The sequence below is a fragment of the Phyllobates terribilis genome, unplaced genomic scaffold (genome assembly GCF_046119375.1).
Source record: "Phyllobates terribilis strain yellow unplaced genomic scaffold, ASM4611937v1 Scaffold_4__5_contigs__length_816908805, whole genome shotgun sequence".
In the NCBI taxonomy this organism is placed as follows: Eukaryota; Metazoa; Chordata; class Amphibia; order Anura; family Dendrobatidae; genus Phyllobates; species Phyllobates terribilis.
Genome location: NW_027362764.1, coordinates 600,497,990 through 600,522,556, shown reverse-complemented (window position 1 = coordinate 600,522,556; position 24,567 = coordinate 600,497,990). Strand labels below are relative to the sequence as shown.

At 43.3% G+C, this 24,567-nt stretch overlaps 1 protein-coding gene across 2 annotated transcripts in view; it reads left to right on the top strand.

Annotated features, from left to right (window-relative positions):
- Positions 1 to 1,655: 1,655 nt before the first annotated feature.
- GAREM1 (GRB2 associated regulator of MAPK1 subtype 1) overlaps positions 1,656 to 24,567 on the top strand; it is a 111,677-nt gene continuing 88,765 nt past the window's right edge. For both annotated transcript variants that reach the window (XM_073679213.1, XM_073679212.1), the window contains exon 1: positions 1,656 to 2,066. In XM_073679213.1, coding sequence (XP_073535314.1) covers positions 1,955 to 2,066 — 112 coding nt within the window. In that variant the 5' untranslated portion in view covers positions 1,656 to 1,954. The remainder of the gene's footprint in view (positions 2,067 to 24,567) is intronic.

The following is a 24,567-nucleotide window of genomic DNA, read 5'->3' as shown; positions in this document are numbered from 1 at the left end:
CCCCCACACCATCACACCTCCTCCTCCATGCTTCACGGTGGGAACCAGGCATGTAGAGTCCATCCGTTCACCTTTTCTGCGTCGCACAAAGACACGGTGGTTGGAACCAAAGATCTCAAATTTGGACTCATCAGACCAAAGCACAGATTTCCACTGGTCTAATGTCCATTCCTTGTGTTCTTTAGCCCAAACAAGTCTCTTCTGCTTGTCGCCTGTCCTTAGCAGTGGTTTCCTAGCAGCTATTTTACCATGAAGGCCTGCTGCACAAAGTCTCCTCTTAACAATTGTTGAAGAGATGTGTCTGCTGCTAGAACTCTGTGTGGCATTGACCTGGTCTCTAATCTGAGCTGCTGTTAACCTGCGATTTCTGAGGCTGGTGACTCAGATAAACTTATCCTCAGAAGCAGAGGTGACTCTTGGTCTTCCTTTCCTGGGGCGGTCCTCATGAGAGCCAGTTTCTTTGTAGCGCTTGATGCTTTTTGTACTTGGGGACACTTTCAAAGTTTTCCCAATTTTTTGGACTGGCTGACCTTCATTTCTTAAAGTAATGATGGCCACTCGTTTTTCTTTACTTAGCTGCTTTTTTCTTGCCATAATACAAATTCTAACAGTCTATTCAGTAGGACTATCAGCTGTGTATCCACCAGACTTCTGCACAACACAACTGATGGTCCCAACCCCATTTATAAGGCAAGAAATCCCACTTATTAAACCTGACAGGGCACACCTGTGAAGTGAAAACCATTTCCGGTGACTACCTCTTGAAGCTCATCAAGAGAATGCCAAGAATGTGCAAAGCAGTCATCAAAGCAAAAGGTGGCTACTTTGAAGAACCTAGAATATAAGACATATTTTCAGTTGTTTCACACTTTTTTGTTAAGTATATAATTCCACATGTGTTAATTCATAGTTTTGATGCCTTCAGTGTGAATGTACAATTGTCAAAGTCATGAAAATACAGAAAAATCTTTAAATGATAAAGTGTGTCCAAACTTTTGGTCTGTTCTGTATGTGTGTGTGTATATATATAATATATATTTATTATTATTATTTTTATTTATTTATTTTTCTGATTAGCCAATAAAGGTATCACTCCGAGAATACTTTTGTCATTTTTGGGCATAAAAGTTTTTAAATGGATTTTTCTGGTTAACACGGTACCACAATATAACTTTATGTTGTACATCATGTATTAATGAGAAATGACACAAGGAAAAAGTATTGAACATGCTTACTGAAAATTATATAATACTTAGTATACAAGCCTTTGTTGGTGATGACAGCTTCAAGACGTCTCCTGTATTGAGAAACTAGTCACATGCATTGCTCAGGTGTATCAGTAACACCTTTTAGAAATAGATTTACTTACAAAATTGGTGACATGTTCAATACTTATTTCACTTGCTATAGATCAGTACACTGGGACCTCCTGTGTATAGATCAGAGTACATATTGGTACATAGGACGCACTGTACAGTATATAGATCAGTATATAGATCAGTATATAAATGAGTGGATCAGTATACAGATCAGTATAGACCATGTGTAGCGTACTCGCCAGCGCTACCATTGAGCAGTCCATATGAATGGCGCTGCAGTCCCTCTTCCCACCACTAGGTGGCAGGCTCGGCCGCTTCCCCAGCTTCTCCCGCAGCCGCCTGTGGATGTCAGGAAGTGTTCCCCTTGCAGTAGGATTTGGGCAGGGGAGGAGGCGTCTCCCGGAGCCGCGCACCCTGTTGATTAGTCAGCGCGGGTATGGTGTATTCTAGTCCCCGCAGGAGGGAGCGACAACCAGAGCAGCAACTGCAGCCAAAGTGGCCGGGACTGGAGCGGGCACCGAGCAGAGAGGAGCGGGCAGCAGCATGACCCCGAGCGGCTGAGGACGGTGCACTAGATCAGCCCCCTGGAGCCCCTAGTCCTGCTGTGTCCCCCTATACGGGGCCGGGGGAAGAGCATGGAGCCGGCTGCCCCCTCGCTGAAGGATGTGAAGTGGAGCTCGGCCTCGTTCCCCTTGGACTTGCTGGTGAGCAGTTACCGACTGCCGCAGCTCGTCCGGCTGGAGAGCGGTGAGTGTCTGTGTATATACACTGCATGTGCACACATATACCCTACACACACTGCACATATACCCTACACACACTGCACATATACCCTACACACACTGCACATATACCCTACACACACTGCACATATACCCTACACACACTGCACATATACCCTACACACACTGCACATATACCCTACACACACTGCACATATACCCTGCACACACTGCACATATACCCTACACACACTGCACATATACCCTACACACACTGCACATATACCCTACACACACTGCACATATACCCTACACACACTGCACATATACCCTACACACACTGCACATATACCCTACACACACTGCACATATACCCTACACACACTGCACATATACCCTGCACACACTGCACATATACCCTGCACACACTGCACATATACCCTGCACACACTGCACATATACCCTACACACACTGCACATATACCCTACACACACTGCACATATACCCTACACACACTGCACATATACCCTACACACACTGCACATATACCCTACACACACTGCACATATACCCTACACACACTGCACATATACCCTACACACACTGCACATATACCCTACACACACTGCACATATACCCTACACACACTGCACATATACCCTACACACACTGCACATATACCCTACACACACTGCACATATACCCTACACACACACTGCACATATACCCTACACACACACTGCACATATACCCTACACACACACTGCACATATACCCTACACACACACTGCACATATACCCTACACACACTGCACATATACCCTGCACACACTGCACATATACCCTACACACACTGCACATATACCCTACACACACTGCACATATACCCTACACACACTGCACATATACCCTGCACACACTGCACATATACCCTGCACACACTGCACATATACCCTGCACACACTGCACATATACCCTGCACACACTGCACATATACCCTGCACACACTGCACATATACCCTGCACACACTGCACATATACCCTGCACACACTGCACATATACCCTGCACACACTGCACATATACCCTGCACACACTGCACATATACCCTGCACACACTGCACATATACCCTGCACACACTGCACATATACCCTGCACACACTGCACATATACCCTGCACACACTGCACATATACCCTGCACACACTGCACATATACCCTGCACACACTGCACATATACCCTGCACACACTGCACATATACCCTGCACACACTGCACATATACCCTGCACACACTGCACATATACCCTGCACACACTGCACATATACCCTGCACACACTGCACATATACCCTGCACACACTGCACATATACCCTGCACACACTGCACATATACCCTGCACACACTGCACATATACCCTGCACACACACACTGCACATATACCCTGCACACACTGCACATATACCCTGCACACACACACTGCACATATACCCTACACACACACACTGCACATATACCCTACACACACTGCACATATACCCTACACACACACACTGCACATATACCCTACACACACACACTGCACATATACCCTACACACACACACTGCACATATACCCTACACACACACACTGCACATATACCCTACACACACACACTGCACATATACCCTACACACACACACTGCACATATACCCTACACACACACACACACACTGCACATATACCCTACACACACACACACACACACACTGCACATACACCCTGCACACACACACACACACACACTGCACATACACCCTGCACACACACACACACACACACACTGCACATACACCCTGCACACACACACACACACACACACACTGCACATACACCCTGCACACACACACACACACACACACACTGCACATACACCCTGCACACACACACACACACACACACTGCACATACACCCTGCACACACACACTGCACATATACCCTGCACACCCTACACACACACACTGCACATACACCCTGCACACACACACTGCACATATACCCTGCACACCCTACACACACACACTGCACATACACCCTACACACACACACTGCACATATACCCTGCACATATACACTGCATACACCCTACACACACACACTGCACAAACACACGGCATACACCCTACACACACACACTGCACATACACCCTACACACACACACACTGCACATATACCCTGCACGTACAAACACACTGCACATACACCCTGCACGTACAAACACACTGCACATATACCCTGCACGTACAAACACACTGCACATATACCCTACACACACACACTGCACATATACCCTACACACACACACACACACTGCACATATACCCTACACACACACACACACACTGCACATATACCCTACACACACACACACTGCACATATACCCTACACACACACACACACACTGCACATATACCCTGCACGTACAAACACACTGCACATATACCCTGCACGTACAAACACACTGCACATATACCCTGCACGTACACACACACTGCACATATACCCTGCACGTACACACTGCACACACACCCTGCACATACACCCTGCACATACACACTGCACATACACCCTGCACACACACACTGCACATACACCCTGCACACACACACACTGCATGTACATATACCCTTTATGTACACACACACTGCACATATACCCTACACACACACACACTGCACATATACCCTACACACACACACTGCACATATACCCTGCACACACTACACACACACTGCATGTACACACATATACCCTGCACGCACACACACTGCATGTACACACATATACCCTGCACGCACACACACTGCATGTACACACATATACCCTGCACGCACACACACTGCATGTACACACACATACCCTGCACGCACACACACACACTGCATGTACACACATATACCCTGCACGCACACACATATACCCTGCACGCACACACACACACTGCACGCACACACATATACCCTGCACGCACACACACACACTGCATGTACACACATATACCCTGCACGCACACACACACACTGCATGTACACACATATACCCTGCACGCACACACACACACTGCATGTACACACATATACCCTGCACGCACACACACACACTGCATGTACACACATATACCCTGCACGCACACACACTCTGCACATATACCCTGCACACACATCCTGCACGCACACACACTCTGCACATATACCCTGCACACACATCCTGCATGCACACACACTGCACATATACCCTGCACACACACACGCACACACATACAGCATGTACATATACCCTGCATGCACACATACACTGCGCACACACACACTCTGCATGTACACACTGCACATATACTCTGCACACACACACTCTGCATGTACACACTTCACGTATACCCTGCACACACACACTGCATGTACACACTTCACATACACCCTGCACACACACACACACACACTGCACATACAGCCTGCACACACACACACACACTGCACATACACCCTGCACACAGACACTGCACATATACCCTGCACACCCTGCACACACACACTGCACATACACCCTGCACACACACACTGCACATATACCCTGCACACCCTACACACACACACTGCACATACACCCTACACACACACACTGCACATATACACTGCACATATACACTGCATACACCCTACACACACACACTGCACAAACACATGGCATACACCCTACACACACACACTGCACATACACCCTACACACACACACACTGCACATATACCCTGCACGTACAAACACGCTGCACATACACCCTGCACGTACAAACACACTGCACATATACCCTGCACGTACAAACACACTGCACATATACCCTGCACGTACAAACACACTGCACATATACCCTGCACGTACAAACACACTGCACATATACCCTACACACACACACACACTGCACATATACCCTACACACACACACACACACTGCACATATACCCTGCACACACACTGCACATATACCCTGCACGTACAAACACACTGCACATATACCCTGCACGTACAAACACACTGCACATATACCCTGCACGTACACACACACTGCATATATACCCTGCACACACACACTGCACACACACACTGCACACACACACTGCACACACACACTGCACACACACACTGCACACACACACTGCACATACACACTGCACATACACCCTGCACACACACACTGCACACACACACACTGCATGTACATATACCCTTTATGTACACACACACTGCACATATACCCTACACACACACACACTGCACATATACCCTACACACACACACACTGCACATATACCCTACACACACACACACTGCACATATACCCTACACACACACACACTGCACATATACCCTACACACACTGCACATATACCCTGCACACACTACACACACACTGCATGTACACACATATACCCTGCACGCACACACACTGCATGTACACACATATACCCTGCACACACTACACACACACTGCATGTACACACATATACCCTGCACGCACACACACTGCATGTACACACATATACCCTGCACGCACACACACTGCATGTACACACACATACCCTGCACGCACACACACACACTGCATGTACACACATATACCCTGCACGCACACACATATACCCTGCACGCACACACATATACCCTGCACGCACACACACACACTGCATGTACACACATATACCCTGCACGCACACACACATATACCCTGCACGCACACACACACACTGCATGTACACACATATACCCTGCACGCACACACACACACTGCATGTACACACATATACCCTGCACGCACATACACACACTGCATGTACACACATATACCCTGCACGCACACACACTCTGCACATATACCCTGCACACACATCCTGCACGCACACACACTCTGCACATATACCCTGCACACACATCCTGCATGCACACACACTGCACATATACCCTGCACACACACACGCACACACATACAGCATGTACATATACCCTGCATGCACACATACACTGCGCACACACACACTCTGCATGTACACACTGCACGTATACTCTGCACACACACACTGCATGTACACACTTCACATATACCCTGCACACACTCTCACACACACACTGCATGTACACATACCCTGCGCGCATACACTGTATATACACACTGTACATATACCCTGCATGCACATATATCCTGCACACATACACTGCACGCATGCACATGAGCCAGCTTGTGCCCTCAGCCTGCACATCTTGGCTATTTATAGTACTGCCGATTGGTCGGGGCGCTGCTGGCACCTGCACATTCCAGGACACTTGGGCACACTGATCCTGCCATTAGTGCCAGTGCCGGCACAGAGCCCTGCCTTGGACTCCACGCTGCTCACACTTTCCATGGCAGCTGCCATGTGGCTGTTAGGAATAAGACCTGGGTTCAGATGTGCCAGGGCCGTCATGAGTGACATGCAGTGTGCGGGCTCCATCATCTAGCTGTGCCATGCTGTTGTCTGTACCCAGGTGATGTCTCCCTCAAGACATGGGTGCTGTATTCTCTATACTGGTATATGATGGAGCCAGTATGGATGCCCAGTAGGTGCAGGATGTGGCATTGCTGGCTGTGTGGTAAAGTAGCCAGCGGCAGATGACTGGTACACAGCAGGTTCGGGCATGTATCGGATCTGTTTAATGCCAGTTGTCCTGGGTATTGTTACCAATAATATATGTCCAGTCTGAGGAAACTGAGGGTGATTGTCCTGCTCTGCTGTGACCAGATCCAGTGCATATACCATGCCCTATAATCTGTTCATGCAGGTGGGAGTGAAGCTTAGGGGGTACACGCACCTACTGGCACTGCAGACAGGAGCAGCCCAGAAGGGCAGCAATATCCCTAATTGGTGCAGGTACAACAGGGGCATCTATAAGCTAAGAAGGTAACTTAGCACTAGAAGCCTGCTGTGTGCCCCCTATAATGTGCCTATATACCGTGTGGGTAACACCATTCACATTGGTAAGAGATTTAATACTGCTGCGAATGTCAGCAAACGAAAAAAGAAACGTTATTCAGCTTTTACTCCCAGGCAGATCCAGCGCTGACGCCTCTGCGGTCCTCCTAGTCTACTTGTACAAGGGGGTCTACACGAGACCCATGCAGCCAGTCAGTGGCCTCGCTGGTCATCATGTGCCAGTGTCCGGCTATCAGCACTCTGCAATGGGAGCCATGATGGCAGTGGTACAGACCATGACTGCTGCACGGGTCACGGGAAGACCACCTCTGAACAGACCTGGAGGACCCCAGAGCGTCTGCAGGGAAAGGGGAGGCAAGAAGGGTTTTGTCTAATTATTTTTTCTTTGCAGCTTTTTTTTAATGATTTTTAAGAAAGCTGGAAATTCAACTTAAAAATCCAAAATGATCCCCTGCCTGTTGAAAAGGGGATACCTTACTGATCGCTGGTGTTGGGACCCCCCAGTGATCCTGAAAACGGGGCTCTACAGATCTCCGCATGTTTGACCTCTGCTCCATTCATTGTCAAAGCCAAGGTACCGCCAGAAATATCAGAACGCTCTGCTCCTCTTTCTGCAGCAGGTCCTATAGACAGTGAATGGAGAGAAGGTTGAACATGCGCCATTCTAGACAAAATGCAGAGCCTGGTGGCTTCCAGAGCCCAGTCGTGGGGATCAATGGGGCTCTCAATTATCGGGTTCCCCTGTGATCAGTGAGTTGTCCCCTATCCGATAGAATGGAGATGACTAGCTTGATAACCCCTTAGATTTTACAGGGAGCCACAGGGGAACAGAAGCAGCGGTGTGTGCACCACATTGTGTGGATGGAGCATTATTTTTTTCCTTCATGTATTTTAACCCTTAATAACCTGATAACTTTTTTTGTTTTTAATAATTTGCCTCTCTGTATTTCAGAAACCATACTGTGGGTTTTCTCATTGATGTGGTTGTACGGGGCCTTTTTAATTCAGAAGAAATTGTATTTTTTTGGGTGTCGATCTCAATAAGTTACTGTCTAATAACTTCTTATCAGAATTCCGATTTAATGTCGCCCTAACTGAAAGCTGGATGGTAGTAAATCTAGCGTGCACCTCTCCGACATCATCCTCTGCTTTACTGAGCAATGCCTGGATGCCTTACATTCAGCTACAGATCCTGCGGTGCCTCCGTATAACCTCTCCCTTATATCCTTCCCTAACTAGAGCGCAGGGTAACTGCCGCGTTGCGTCATTGCTGGGCGCCCGTTCTGCGCCATTGCTGGGGGCGCCCGCGCTGCGTCATTGCTGGGCGCCCGCTGCCATCTTTGTGTAGCGGTAATGACATTGTTGCTCATGTTCTGTTAGCAAACGTAAAGAAATGTCGAGGTCTGAATAGTAAAGCCAGTAACGATCTGGGCATTGTTAGGGGGTTTTATCATAGGGTTTCCAATCATTTAACTTTTTTATTTTTGGGTTGACTGGGTTAATTAAAGCCTTTTTTTGCTGCACTTTCTGTTTCTATTTTGGGATGCTAAAATTTGAAAACTTTTACGTTTGGTAACTTTAATTTTAGTGGTTCAGAAACCCCAAATTATTTGATTATTTATATATATATATATATATATATATATATATATATATATATATATATATATTATATATATTTTTTTTTGTAATTGACATCCACTTTTTTTTAGTTTGTTTCCAAATGACCTGCATACAAAGTTTATCCAGTGAAAGCATAGGTTGTCCTAGCAATATTTGGGTCTTAATTTAATATTGAATATATTTGTATACAAGTATTGTCTTCATATGTTTTATCTTTATATTTGTATAGAACATAATGCCCTTACATGAGACAAAAAACAACATTTTTGTAACCATAGAATAAAAAAAAATTGTGTATGGAATCTGGTGGATACATCCGGAATAGGTCGGGGCGCAGGGCAGGAGCTGCACAGAGTCACAGTCCTCTCACTAATATTTGTATTTTATCTGTCATGACACTTTGAGGTTGCTCTACGGCAATTGCTTTATATCATTATACCCGTATTGTGGACTCATTTTATATATTTTTTTCCTTGTTTTAACGTGGTTTTATCAAGTATTTTAATAAAAGTAATGTTTTCTATGGCTATGGTCCAGTCATGGGGATTTTACCTATGGCACAAATGCTGAAGTTCATCAGTCGTAATCGTGCCTGTGCCTGTGCTCAGAGTATACACATAGCGCATAGTACAGTCATACGTATGAGACAGCCCTGCGGACCCTTGACGTCAGTCACCATCATTACAATAGGTTTGCCCCTCTTGACCGCGGCAATGAAGTGATAAATGCCGGCTTTGGCGTTTTTTTATTTCAGCAATTGTGGCAGGACCTCTTGTTCTGCTGCTGCTCTCATGGGTGTCCTGAGATCAGGGTGAGGTAACTGATGGGTACCTATTATACACATTGTTGTTATTAGTAGGAAAACAGTTTTTTGGGTTTCATCAAACAGGTGCTGAACAGTGGCCATGTGTGCATCTGTTCTGGTGGCCAGAGACCACTACAATTACTCAGTATCGGCAATGTCGTGCAAATTGAATGGCCCAGCACGTTTATGTCCAATTGGTTAATAAAGGGGCATATTAGTTCTCTAGAGGGGACCCTGCATAATTATGGGTAGCAAAGAGTGGCTTTCAATATTCTGCTTCATAAGCAATTCATAGTTCTTCCAAGTAATCCCATTATCTATACAATGGCAGTCCGACCATTGGGAGCCCCACACAACTCTCCAGGTCAGAGTGCTCGCTCTTTGTGTAATTCCCAGAGAGTTACGGTACTTGTGGGACAGCACAGATACCTGACCATTGCTCAATGCATTCTCCTCGTCACCATGGTTGGTGGGGGACGCCTCATTGTAGGTATCATAAGGGGCTCCAGTGGTGCGCCAAGCAACAGCCAAAGGTTTATCACCTAAACGTCCCACGCAAATAATCCTTTATGATAAAACCAGCTGACTGGTTCACTGGAAATATATGAATTAGACATATTTTGAAGGTCCTATAAATATGAATTTGATGGGTCCAGAAGACATGGGTGATAATCTTCTGGCAGGAGAGGCTGTGTGCCGCACATAATCTGTATTGGAAATGTTCTACTACATGGCGACCCTGTAATAACAGGACATGCTGAGTCTGCCAAAGCTGGAGCTATGCTTTGCAGCAGCTCTTAGTTCTAGCTCAGGGTTTCTGAAATTTTAAGGCACTGGTCCTTATCCTGACCTTTTGGGCCTTTTTTATACTTAAACGGGTTGTCCAGGTTTTGCATGAAAGTCTTCAGTCACTTTGTGACTGCAGACTTGTGAATGCTTGCATGGCACCATAAGGTTGTCATATGCATTCTGGCTACATTTCGACTAGACTTGTGTGGCCTCACTCCATTCTCATGTAAAATTGCCTGCACAGGCGTTATTTCAAAGAATCTCAGCAGTGCGGCTATTATGAATGCCCAACACTGCTGCCTCCTCCAGGCAAAGGAGCCGTCAGTATAGCCGAAGTCACACAGCATAGAGGCTGTCAGTCAAGCAGGAGGAGGCGGCGCTGGGTGGGGAATAGAGCTGGAGTGACAGAGGCTTCACATCTACCATAGACCTTCAGCCTCATTTACATATCAATTCAAGCACTGATTTCTCAGTAACGGAGGAACGGACTGACAATGTAAAGGAATGACTGGACTTGTCTATGAAAGAGCTACATATGCGGTAAATAATTTGGGGGGGGTGAAAGTCTGACAGATTCCCTTTAAACTTCATCACATTTTTCTGTGTCTAGCTACTGTAACATTGTACGTGGCACGCTCCATTTCTTATAGTTGATGATCTCTTATACTCTTACCACATGAAGCTGAAGTGTTACCTATGGGATGAATCCAGACTCTGGAATTCTCTTCCATGTTGTACAGAGATTACCTTCAAAATTGGATGGATAAATAATGCAAGAACAAGAAGCTTCATCCAGCAGCCATAAAAGGGCTAGGGAGCAGAGAAAAAGTGCCATAGGGTCTTATCGGGTTAAATTTTAAAGAATGAAAAGGTTTGCTAACCTGTTCAGGTTGTGTTCACAAAGCAATGGTAAAGTATAGAATCCCAGCTGCTGCAGGTCCACGGGTCTTCAGACCAGATACATATGTACAGAAAGGAATTGTGGATTTTGGAAGGCGTTTCGAAGTTTACATACTTCTTCTTCAGGGAAAACAACTTTTTGACGTGTAGTATGTAAACTTCGACAAAATAAAATACTGAAAACCTATTTTGTGTGTACCTGAATTCCTTTCTATGCATATCCAGCAGCCATGACATAAGGGACTTATAGGAGGTAAGTATACGGGAATAGGGCAGCGCGCGTATAGGGAAGGCTCCTGACAAACAAAACACAAATGTCACGTGAATCTGAGGTTACAATATCCTCTGAATTTGGCTTTGCTGCTTCTGTTAGTGGTGAAACTCTTCTTTTTGGGTACATCATGTCACTTTATGATTGGACTGGTTTTATTTCTATTTTATAAAGTCCTGCCGTGGTTAATAATTCAGTTTATTATGCAGAATAAATGTCTTTACACCACATGTATGAAGGAAAATGGATACGGAGTGTAACTTTGCCTACTGACATCCATTGATTTCTCTGCATATGGAAAAAGCCGTGCCAGGAAATGTACATTATGGCATGCTGGTTTCCTGTCCTTTCTTATGATCCCTTTCAAGGAATCAATGTAGGGTCCCAATCTCCTCTCATGTACTACGTGTTATATGATCGCTCCTTGTAATGCGTTATATGATTAGTATTAATATTATACAGCCATTTAAAATGACGGATATTGATCAAGGTGATGGTACCGGCGCATTTCCTCCAATTGTAATTTACTTGTTTTGCACTGTGGCACTGGCTAATAAAAATATGTATTTATCCGCTAGGAATGCTCCACAGGCTCATTATTTTATGCTGATGATATGCATTTGCTTCACTTTATGTGGAAAGAAATGTAATTATGATTTTATTAGAATTTTTCAGTATTTTCATTTCAATGATCACTGTTGTTTCAACAAACTTTACATAAATCAACCGAACATGCAAATATAAGAAACTTTTGTAATATATCTAATCCAAGAAATCTTTCTACATCTGAGTCACTTCTTCCCCTCTCATCTCCACCTCCTCAGCTTGCCATTCAATGTGAAAAACAGCTCAAATAGTCGATAACTGGCAGAGAAACAGATTTCTGCTCCAGCTTCTTTAGAAGGTGAATTACTTGTCATCCAGTGCTGGATTCACATCCACATGTCTCAGTATTGCTGTGTATTGTCCATTATGCTGCTTTTCTGTGTGCTGCAGGAATCCCCCACTGTCCTGGAGACATAGAGGCTAATCATCAACCCACTAGCTCAGAGAGAACTCAAAATTAGAGTTTACGGAGAGGAATACTGGTGAAAATTGCAAGTTACCAGTCATATATTGGCCAGAAATAGTGGTGTTCTCCATGTACATACATATATTTGACAGCTTTTCAGTAAATGATCATTTTTTTATTACTATGGCGCCAACATATCCCACAGCACTTTACGTTTTAGATATCTTCATGATGAAAATAACAATGCAATCACAGTAATAATGTTTTCTAGTTAATTGAGTCATTAAAGAGTTAATATTTCCCAATCTGCTTTTTCTGCTGGTTTATTTCCTAGCTCTCACCCCCACAGTCTATTTAATGGCAGTTTTCCCGCATCTAGTAATTAGGTGATAGGGTGCGCTGCGTTGAGTAATTTGGCTAAAAAAACGTTGAAACTTGTGTGACTTGTGATGTAAATGATGTGGTGAATGTGACCTTGACTGTTGAAACCCGTGGGTGACTAATGTCTCATTGTCCTGAAGTCAGAAGGTGCCGGTCACGGCGGCAGAGGATGGATACGTAACATTACCATTGTGCTGCAGCTCATGGCTGTCTGGTGACACAGGCTCACTGCTTATTGGGGGCATCTTGCAATGTTGTGAAAAAGTATTTGCCCCTGAACAATTTTTGTTTTCTATTTTTGCCAATTTGTTATACTTTAAATATTTCCCAAAATCCAAGTACCGTAATTTTAATTTAAGATAAAAACAACATGATTCACCACAAAATGCAGATTTTATTTAGTTTCATAGTTTTTATGGTTAAATAAACTTAAAGCGCACCTGTCAGCAGGATTGTTCTCAGTAAACGACATACACTGTCTGGTGGGCGACATTACACTGAGTAAAATGATACCTTTGATGAAATCCGGGCTGTGGTTCTTTTATAATCTTTATTTTCAGTTCTGCCATAATGAGATGCTCGTTCTCTGGGGCGGGACTTTAGGGAGGGTCTGTAGCTGGTGCTCTCATTATGTGTGCTTATCTCTGGCCTCTGACAGGTCACTGTGCTTTCAGTGATCTGCCTACTGTTTTAAATATTGCCTGTGTAATTTCTGTTCAAAAGTGAACATTTACATCCCCCAATATGACCGCTGTGGCTCGCGCATGCGCAGTAGCATCTTTTGGATGCTGAGAGATGCTACTTAGCACGCGGGGGCGCTATTTTGCTTCAGGAAAAAGAATTTGAGGGCAGCAATATTGTTCTCGCGCAGTAGCATCTCTTGGTGATCGAGTGGTTGTCCAACGAATTTTGTACATTTTAATTAGATCATAGAATAAAATATTAGTATAATATTTTTATGTAAGAGCAGTAAAAAGCATGTGGCCCAATGGCCTAATTTAAATATGTAATAAAGGATAAAATCCTTGAATGATACAAATAGTAAAGTATGATGCCAACAAAAGTGCCCCCCAAACACAGTATGATACCCCCACAGTGAATTTTTCCACACGCAGTGTCATGACCCTACTGTACCCCCTTCCTTCAATCTTTCCTGCAAGGTATGGTGACCCCATCACGGTATGATTCCCCAAATGTAATCCCCACACGGCCCTCCGTACAGTATAATGGGCCCCCCACGGCCCTCCGTACAGTATAATGGGCCCCCCACGGCCCTCCGTACAGTATAATGGGCCCTCCGTACAGTATAATGGGCCCCCCACGGCCCTCCGTACAGTATAATGGGCCCCCCACGGCCCTCCGTACAGTATATTGGGCCCCCCACGGCCCTCCGTACAGTATATTGGGCCCCTCACGGCCCTCCGTACAGTATATCGGGCCCCACACGGCCCTCCGTACAGTATAATGTATAATGTTGAATGTGCGATGGGGGTCGGGGGGGGGGCTGCCCAGGGAGGGGGGCAGGGGGCACTGCCATTGCAGACCAGATTTTGCTATATATGCTTTAGACGTAGAGGATGCCCCCCTTGTCCCTGTCTCTGGCCTAAGTGTAAAAAGATTATTAGAAAGATCTCTGTACTGTCCATCCGTATATTTGTACATGGGAAAAATTAAGACTTAGGGGCGATATTATTACAAACAGAATAGCCTTAAGTTTGATAACCTGTTTTGATTTTGCTGTCCGCCCATTCCCTTAATAACCTTGGTCGCTCTTCTCTACACCCGCTCTAGTTCAGCTGTGTATTTCTTGTAAATCGGAGACCAAAATTGTACACCGTATCTAAGTGACTTGTATAGAGGCAAAACCATGTTCTCTTGATGAGCATCTGTGTCTCTTTTAATGCATCCCATTTTATTAGCCTTGGCAGCAGCTGCCTGGCATTAGTCACTAAAGTCGAGTTTGCTGTCCACCCATACACCAAAGTCTTTTTCCGTGACCGTTTTACCCAGAATTTTAAAATTTTGTCATCTCATTTATGGGAGATAAAGATGTATTCACAATCTCTGTTACCCATGTGAAAAGTAATTGCCCTAAATTTAATAACTGGTTGTGCCACCCTTGGCAGCAATAGCTGCTGTCACAGTGTTGTTATATTCTGATTTAATTTTCTTTTCAGAATTGATATATTTTAGCATGAATTGCCCATTTAGTAGGAGTCAAGTTGGGACGTTGCCGATCACTCTATAACCTTAATTTTTGTTTATTTTGAGCTCCTTGGAGGTGACCTTGTGTGTGTGCTCCAAATCATTGTCCTGCTGTCTGTCTATCCCAACTACGCTTGAGCTCTGGGATGCGGACTGATAGGCTTACACTCTCCTCTTAGTATTTTCTCATAAAGGGCAAAACGTCCTTGCTCCATCAATAATGACGAGTTGCCAAAGACCTGCAGAAGCAGAGCAGCCCCGAACTAACACACTAAGTCCAGTATGTTGCTATGAGGTTGTGTGAGGATTAAAGTGTTTTACATCAAATGTATCCGGACCCATGGCTTCCCCCTTTGACTCATGAGTCCACAGGATATTTCCTCACATGTCTTTGGGGTCATCTATTTTTTTGCAATTGTGAAACAAGCCTTGGTGTCCTTTTTGACCAATAGTTGTTTGCGCCTTGCATCTCTCCCATGGATCCCATTTCTGGGGTCTTAGATGGAGCAGTTGCAAAACGCACATCGAGTCTGAAATGGGTTGGTGACAATATTTACTTAATTTGTCATAAGTACTTAGTCCTTCCTTTGTGGGTATCATCTTTTTGGGACCCATGTGTTCACCTTTTGCTTATTCTGTATCATGTCTCAGCCGTTGGCCATTAAACAAAAAAATAAAATATATATATACAGTAAAGACCAAAAGTTTGGCACACCTTCTAATTTAAAGATTTTTCTGTATTTTCTTGACTATGAAAATTGTACATTCACACTGAAGGCATCAAAACTATGAATTAACACATGTGGAATTATATACTTAACAAAAAAGTGTGAAACAACTGAAAATATGTCTTATATTCTAGGTTCTTCAAAGTAGCCACCTTTTGCTTTGATGACTTCTTTGCACACTCTTGGCATTCTCTTGATGAGCTTCAAGAGGTAGTTACCGGAAATGGTCTTCCAACAATCTTGAAGGAGTTCCCAGAGATGCTTAGCACTTGTTGGCCCTTTTGCCTTCACTCTGCCGTCCAGCTCACTCCAAACCATCTCGATTGGGTTCAGGTCTGGTGACTGTGGAGGCCAGGTCATCTGGCGTAGCACCCCATCACTCTCCTTCTTGGTCAAATAGCCCATACACAGCCTGGAGGTGTGTTTAGGGTCATTGTCCTGTTGAAAAAAAAATGAGGAAAAAAAGATGATGGTCCAACTAAACGCAAACCGGATGGAAAAGCACGCCTCTGCAAGATGCTGTGGTAGCCATGCTGGTTCAGTATGCCTTCAATTTTTGAATAAATCCCCAACAGTGTCACCAGCAAAGCTCCCCCACACCATCACACCTCCTCCTCCATGCTTCACAGTGGGAACCAGGCATGTAGAGTCCATCCGTTCACCTTTTCTGCGTCGCACAAAGACACTGTGGTTGGAACCAAAGATCTCAAATTTGGACTCATCAGACCAAAGCACAGATTTCCACTGGTCTAATGTCCATTCCTTGTGTTCTTTAGCCCAAACAAGTCTCTTCTGCTTGTTGCCTGTCCTTAGCAGTGGTTTCCTAGCAGCTATTTTACCATGAAGGCCTGCTGCACAAAGTCTCCTCTTAACAGTTGTTGTAGAGATGTGTCTGCTGCTAGAACTCTGTGTGGCATTGACCTGGTCTCTAATCTGAGCTGCTGTTAACCTGCGATTTCTGAGGCTGGTGACTCAGATAAACTTATCCTCAGAAGCAGAGGTGACTCTTGGTCTTCCTTTCCTGGGGCGGTGCTCATGTGAGCCAGTTTCTTTGTAGCACTTGATGGTTTTTGCAACTGCACTTGGGGACACTTTCAAAGTTTTCCCAATTTTTCGGACTGACTGACCTTAATTTCTTAAAGTAATGATGGCCACTCGTTTTTCTTTACTTAGCTGCTTTTTTCTTGCCATAATACAAATTCTAACAGTCTATTCAGTAGGACTATCAGCTGTGTATCCACCAGACTTCTGCACAACACAACTGATGGTCCCAACCCCATTTATAAGGCAAGAAATCCCACTTATTAAACCTGACAGGGCACACCTGTGAAGCGAAAACCATTTCCGGTGACTACCTCTTGAAGCTCATCAAGAGAATGCCAAGAGTGTGCAAAGCAGTCATCAAAGCAAAAGGTAGCTACTTTGAAGAACCTAGGATATAAGTCATATTCTCAGTTGTTTCACACTTTTTTGTTAAGTATATAATTCCACATGTGTTAATTCATAATTTTGATGCCTTCAGTGTGAATGTACAATTTTCATAGTCATGAAAATGCAGAAAAATCTTTAAATGCGAAGTTGTGTCCAAACTTTTGGTCTGTACTGTATATTATTTATATATATATAATATATATATATAATTTTTTTTTTTTTTTTTTTGCTTGAAAGGCTCACCACTGTTCATTTTTTTTCTGGAGCTGAAGTGTTGCGTTTGAAATGGAACTATTATTTATAATTATTATACGTTGCTTTTATATCACTTTCATATTCTGCAGCACTTTACAGACATCATCACTGTCCCCATTGGGGCTCACAATCTACATTCCCTATCAGGTTGTCTTTGGAGTGTGGAAAGAAATTGGAGAACCTGGAGCAAACCTACACAAACACAGGGAGAAGATACCAACTCTTTGCAGCTAGTTTTTCCATTTTCTTCTACTCTTTGTTAGGAGTGCTGCCTGTCTTCTCTATATTTTATGTAGTGGGCCTCAGATCGCTGTTTTTTTTTCCTCTGTTAAATATATAGACAAAAACTGACCAGCACCCCCCCAACAGAATGATGCTAGTGTTATCAGTTGCACACTGTTGTGACTGTATTATGCACAAATTCAAGAACGCTACAGCCTCTGTATGCGCTATTATGCAAACCTTGAATATATGAAGCTTAAACTGCATTACTGCTATATAGAATATACTTATAAAAAGTAAAGGTACTTCGCTCACAAATTGGTCAATTTGTGTGTGCCCATCAGCCACAGCAAAGCAATCTTTATCTGATGGGACCCTAATTATTTATATCATGTATGCCTCTCCTAAGTATCGCCTATTTTGTTATTTCATACTTTTGCTGGTAGTGAGTGCCGCTCTAATTCGCTGAGCTGTCTTCCCATCAGTCTAAGGACAGGTGCAGACTGTTGTAGATCTTCTCATCCCAGAGAATCGGGGGGAGGGGAATAAGCAAACGACGTGAACAGAATGTGATCATTGTGAGGTGCGGATATCAGACTGCACTCAGTCGTCATCCAAGTGCAGTCCGATGTTTCCCACGCACTCATTGACTTGCATCCGAAGATCGGATCAAACTCGGGCATGTTGCAATTTTTTTTTTTGTCAGACAGACCACTGATACTTAAGTGTGACAAAATGATAAGAATTTAGAAGGGGACAAAAACATTTTCACAGCCCTGTCCATTCACTTTTCCAGGTATGTGATGCCAGAAGTGACATCAGACTTACCGCAAGGCCCTAACGCTCGGAGAAAGTAGGAGTGTGTCACTTTCTTGGTGCTCTTGAACTTCAGATTGGATGTGAATAGCCGGCATAGGCTTGATGTTTCCTATATTTAGTAGGTTTGCACAGAATATGGATAGGGCTTGGTATTTCTGTCTCCATTGCAGCCATGGGAATCTCCTCTAATTTGTTGATCAAATACTCTACTCTAAATACAGTTTACGGAGAAGGGGCGTAAATTAAAGGCTCACAAGAAATTTAAGAGAAGATTTCTAGGTTACTTGGCCATTAATTTTCTAAAATCGAGGTCAATAAGCACAAAAACATTTGCCTCTAAAACTAATCAGTGTGTCGTCCTGCCGCACTCCCCAGTGATGAAAGGCGCTAGGATATATTTTATTGGGCTCACTTTAAGAACATGGGCGCTGAGCCTCTCCCATGGTGCGTGGTGTTCGGCATACCGCTGTTTTGTTTCCTTGGAAACCCACAATTTAACTCTAAAAATTGGCGTTGGAGGACGTACAGTGTATACGACATAATCACTTTTCCAGTAATGCAGATATAATAATTTAAAGCACAAAAGAACAATACCCGCGAACTGCGCATAAAAGGGAGCTTTACCCATAATGACACTCTGCCTCCAAAAATTGCTTCTTTTTGCGGTTTCTGCATTTATTTTTCGTCGGCAATTATATTCCATTGACCATATTTTTTTCTACAGTAACTTTTATGGGCATCGAAGCTTGATATCACTTAGAAGTAATTGAGTACAAATGTGAGCCCCTGTTCACACAGCATTGCTTTGTTGTGTCACACAGGATGACGCTCTGTTGATGGTGTTATAACTGGATCGGATATTAAAAGTTAGTGAAAATATAGAATATCGCATGTAATAACGTGATGCTGCACAATGCGACAGTGGTAAGGAAACTGCGCTAGTTACAATGGCGCTAAACATTGCCTCCACCTATATGTATATTATTTTCGTATATGTGTGTATGTATGTATATATATATAATATATATATATATATATATATATATATATATATATATATATATATATATATATATATATATATATATATATATAATATGTATGACATGTATACACGTCCTGGGTGTGTGTGTTGTGTTTTGTGAAATTGGTTTGTTTCTACTATTGGTAAATTCTATATACACATATACAGGACAGATGGAAAAGGTAGTGCGCCAATGGCATGGGACTGCAAACGCTTTGTAGTCTGCTGCCATTGAGACACGTAGGTCCACACGGCCTGTAAAAAAAGAAACTAATTTGGGAACCCCCTGAACACCTATACTGGATAAGCAGGGGATAAAAAATAAGAGTGTTTGTTTTTTGCTTTTTTTAACATTTACTTTTATTTGTTTCTACTAAATAGGGTTTTTGTAGATTGTCTGTTTGTTTTCTAAGAGGTTATAATGAAAATAAAAACTGCAGATGTGATAAAATAACAAAATAGGCACCGCTCATTAAAAGAGACACACACAAATGCTCAAAATGAGACCCTTATGGTAACTTTTAGTGTATTTATGTTTTCAATCATTTGTTTCTTAGAGGATCTGTCACCGGAGTTCAGAATACAAACTACATTAATGTCTTCGTCCTGATGAGGCTGGTGTACTGACTTTGAATCTGTCAGAATGGCAGTTTTTTTTCTTCTTGAAAGATTCCTTGTTTGATATAATTACACAGCTGTTTTGATATTCATTTTTCAAAGGAAGTGTACCAGCCTCATCAGGTCTAAAGGTCCATTGACATTGTAAGATGATCATGATCAATTGGTCCTAAGAATGCTCAATTCATAATAATCGTGCAGTCTAAGTAGGCTGCCGATCACCTGCCTGATCGAGCAAACGCTCCTTTTGTCTGGGGAAATATTCTTTTGTGCTGCACAAAAGATTATCGTCCTCGAGAAGAGTAGCGGCACAGAGCGATCTACTGCCGCGGACGTTTGAAGCGATCTACTGCCGCGGAGCGCTCTACTGCCGCGGACGCGCGGAGCGCTCTACTGCCGCGGACGCACGGAGCGATCTACTGCTGCAGATGCGCAGAGTGATCTACTGCCGGTAGGTTGAGCTCAGGCCTTAGTTAGACTTCTGTTTTTCACGGATAAACCGCTGCCTATAATAACCTCTAGTGCTGTTCACATGTATTTGTTTTTTTGCAAACCGTGTGTCCACAAAAAACAAAATCATGCAGACATGTCTCCTTTTTTTTTTATTTTTATGTCAGTCACGGAGCAATATTTCCCATACAAGTCTACAGGTCCGTGAAAATCCCAGTCTGCACGCGGAGGCCATCTAAATGCAGTTTGTGAAAAACCAAAGACACACTAATGCGGAAGACTGACACACTGATGGAAACTAACCCCCCTTTTTTTTCTTGCATACAAGAAAAATCTCTGCTCTCTGAATGAGGCCTCGCGCTGATTTTACAACTTTTTTATTATGTATAAAAGGAGCTGCCAAATTAATGAGACAAGTGGCAGAGGCGGCTGTTGTAACAAGTTGTGATGTCAGATTATCCGGACAAACCTGCAATTAATATTTTCCTTTTTTCTGCATACTGTGTATGTAAAGATGCAGCTCACTTCTTAGACAGCAATGTCTTGGGCTCGTATTAGACAGGTCCTTATTCCTGTCCCTGGGGAGAAGTCGGCCAGATCAATGCCTGAAGTCTAAGTATAGATTGCTTTCTTACACCTTCAGTTGTTCTTGTAATTGAATTGTTTTATGCAAGGTATTTATTGATTTCTAGTTATTACTTTTTAATAAATTCCATTGTTGTTTTTCCTTTGTATTATTTTGTTATTGTTTCTTCCATTGTTGTGTAGACTCTGATGTTTATACGTACAGGACAGGTGGTGGTACCTCTGCTTTGCCATCACTCAGAATCCTGCCCCATTAGATAAGGAAGGGAGTAGTCTGAGCCGACACCACATTACTGCTTCACGCTTTGAAGGTCATAGACAAAGTCACAGTATTGATTCTAGTCCTGAAGAAGCTCAGAGGAATCGGAGACTTAATTGATGACTCTTCTGTGAAATAGGCGAGATCTTTCTGCGGAGTTGGCTAAATCTAGGGAAGAGTAACCATTAGCAGGAATGATGCTCCTCGTTGATGCCAGCCATATAAATACCACATTACCAAGTCTTTGTTTTAGTTATTTTCAAAAGATAAATCTTGATGTCCATTATATATGAAAGGTTTATCTGTATTGTAGCAAATGTCTGTTAATGTATACACTATTAATATAGGTTCACACCAGTGTATTTTCAGTCCAAGTGCTGTTGGTGAAAAAAAATGGATCACACGAGGACCAATGTTATTCAATGGGGCAGTGCAGGGGAGCCCTTTTTTTTTTCTTTTTTCACTGACCGAATCTGCATGTGAAAAAAAATCACAGCCTGCACAAGTTATTTTCCATGTCGACCATTCAAGTCTATGGGTGTGTAGGAAATAATGGATCCCATACAGAACATCTGTATAACATCCGTTTCTTTATGGATGCATTGTGGTTCTTTAACATAGAAAACTGTAAATGGTCTCGGAAATTAATAATGAGAATGTGTTGGCAAGGTTTTAGCTATATAATCTAAGAACACCAGGGTGTATGGGAATAGATCCTGATTCCAGCAATGTGTCTCTTACTGGGCTGTGTTTTGCTGTTTCAATACAATCAGTGTTTTATCTGCAGAAGATTATCATTAGGCCACGGTCCCACTATCAGTATTCGGTCAGTATTTTTCCTCAGGAGTGGAACAATCAGTGAAGGTATAATAGAAACAAGTCACCAATTCTGCATTTATCACCCACTCCTGGTTTTAGCTCCAACTCCTGAGAAAAAATACTGACCAAATAATGATAGTGGGGCCGTGGCCTTAGAGGGTGGGCTTCCTCATGCCTCCTAGTCCAGCCACATCCCACCACTGATTGGCAGCTCTGTCACCACACACTGGCAGCTTTCCGTGTTAAGTCAGGGGTGTGGGCAGGGATTAACACTGCTCAACATTCTGAACTCTGCTAGATCTGCAGCAGAGAAAACTGCACCCAGTAAACTAAGTGATAATCAGGGTCTCTGTCCCTACATCATGCTCCTGTCAGATTACTTTGTAAAAACCTGCTGACAGATTCCCTTTAATAAATGCTGCTGTATAAAAAGAGATTGCACACAGATGAGAAATGGAAAAACATTGTCTGAGTTTCAGGATCAAACTTACAATATTTTTATAACCTCATTTAAACCTGGCTATAGGGCTCAGACTTCAGATTTTCTTGTACATATGCTATTCTTGTTTTTCATCAACATCTGATGAAACCCTGATGGTAAAAACTGACCCTTTGACCAAACTCTGATCAATAACACTGATGAAATTTTGACAAATTTTTGCATGTGAGAAAAAATCACTGATGTGTGAATTGGCCCTAAGGCTACATTTACAGTTCCATTCTTTCGGTCAGAGTGCTGTCTATAGAAAAAAGGCAGCACTCAGGTCAATGTTATTCAGTTTGGTTGTTCTGATGGCTGGCTGTTTTTATTTTTTTACATGGACCAAATATCTGCCTGAAAAAAAGTCACTGCATGCCCTTGTTTCTTCCTTATTTCCTTTTTAAGTCTATAGGTGTAAAAAAAAATCGGATCCCATATGCATGAACTGCATTGCATCTGATTTTTACATATATATTGCCATTATTAACATAGGAAACTATTTTTGGTCTTGTAAATATTAAATAAAAACAGATACCCTACAGATGACAACCAAGATGAAAAGTCGTCCATTTTTTTTCTGGATGAAACTTATCCTTAAAGAAATACTGGGTATTATGTGGGCTGTCTAAAAGAGATTTTCCCCTAATACAAGTTTATGGCTTGTTAAAGCAGGGGTGAGGAAACTTCTTTCTTCCAAGGGCCATTTTGGATATTTATACCATCCTTCGGGGGCCGAACAAATTGCACACTAACTCTGCCCACAAAGTACATCCTGACGCTGGCACTGGTGTCTGGACGTAATCTTTAATTGCACGCGCCTCAGCATGCAGTAGTGAACACTGAGT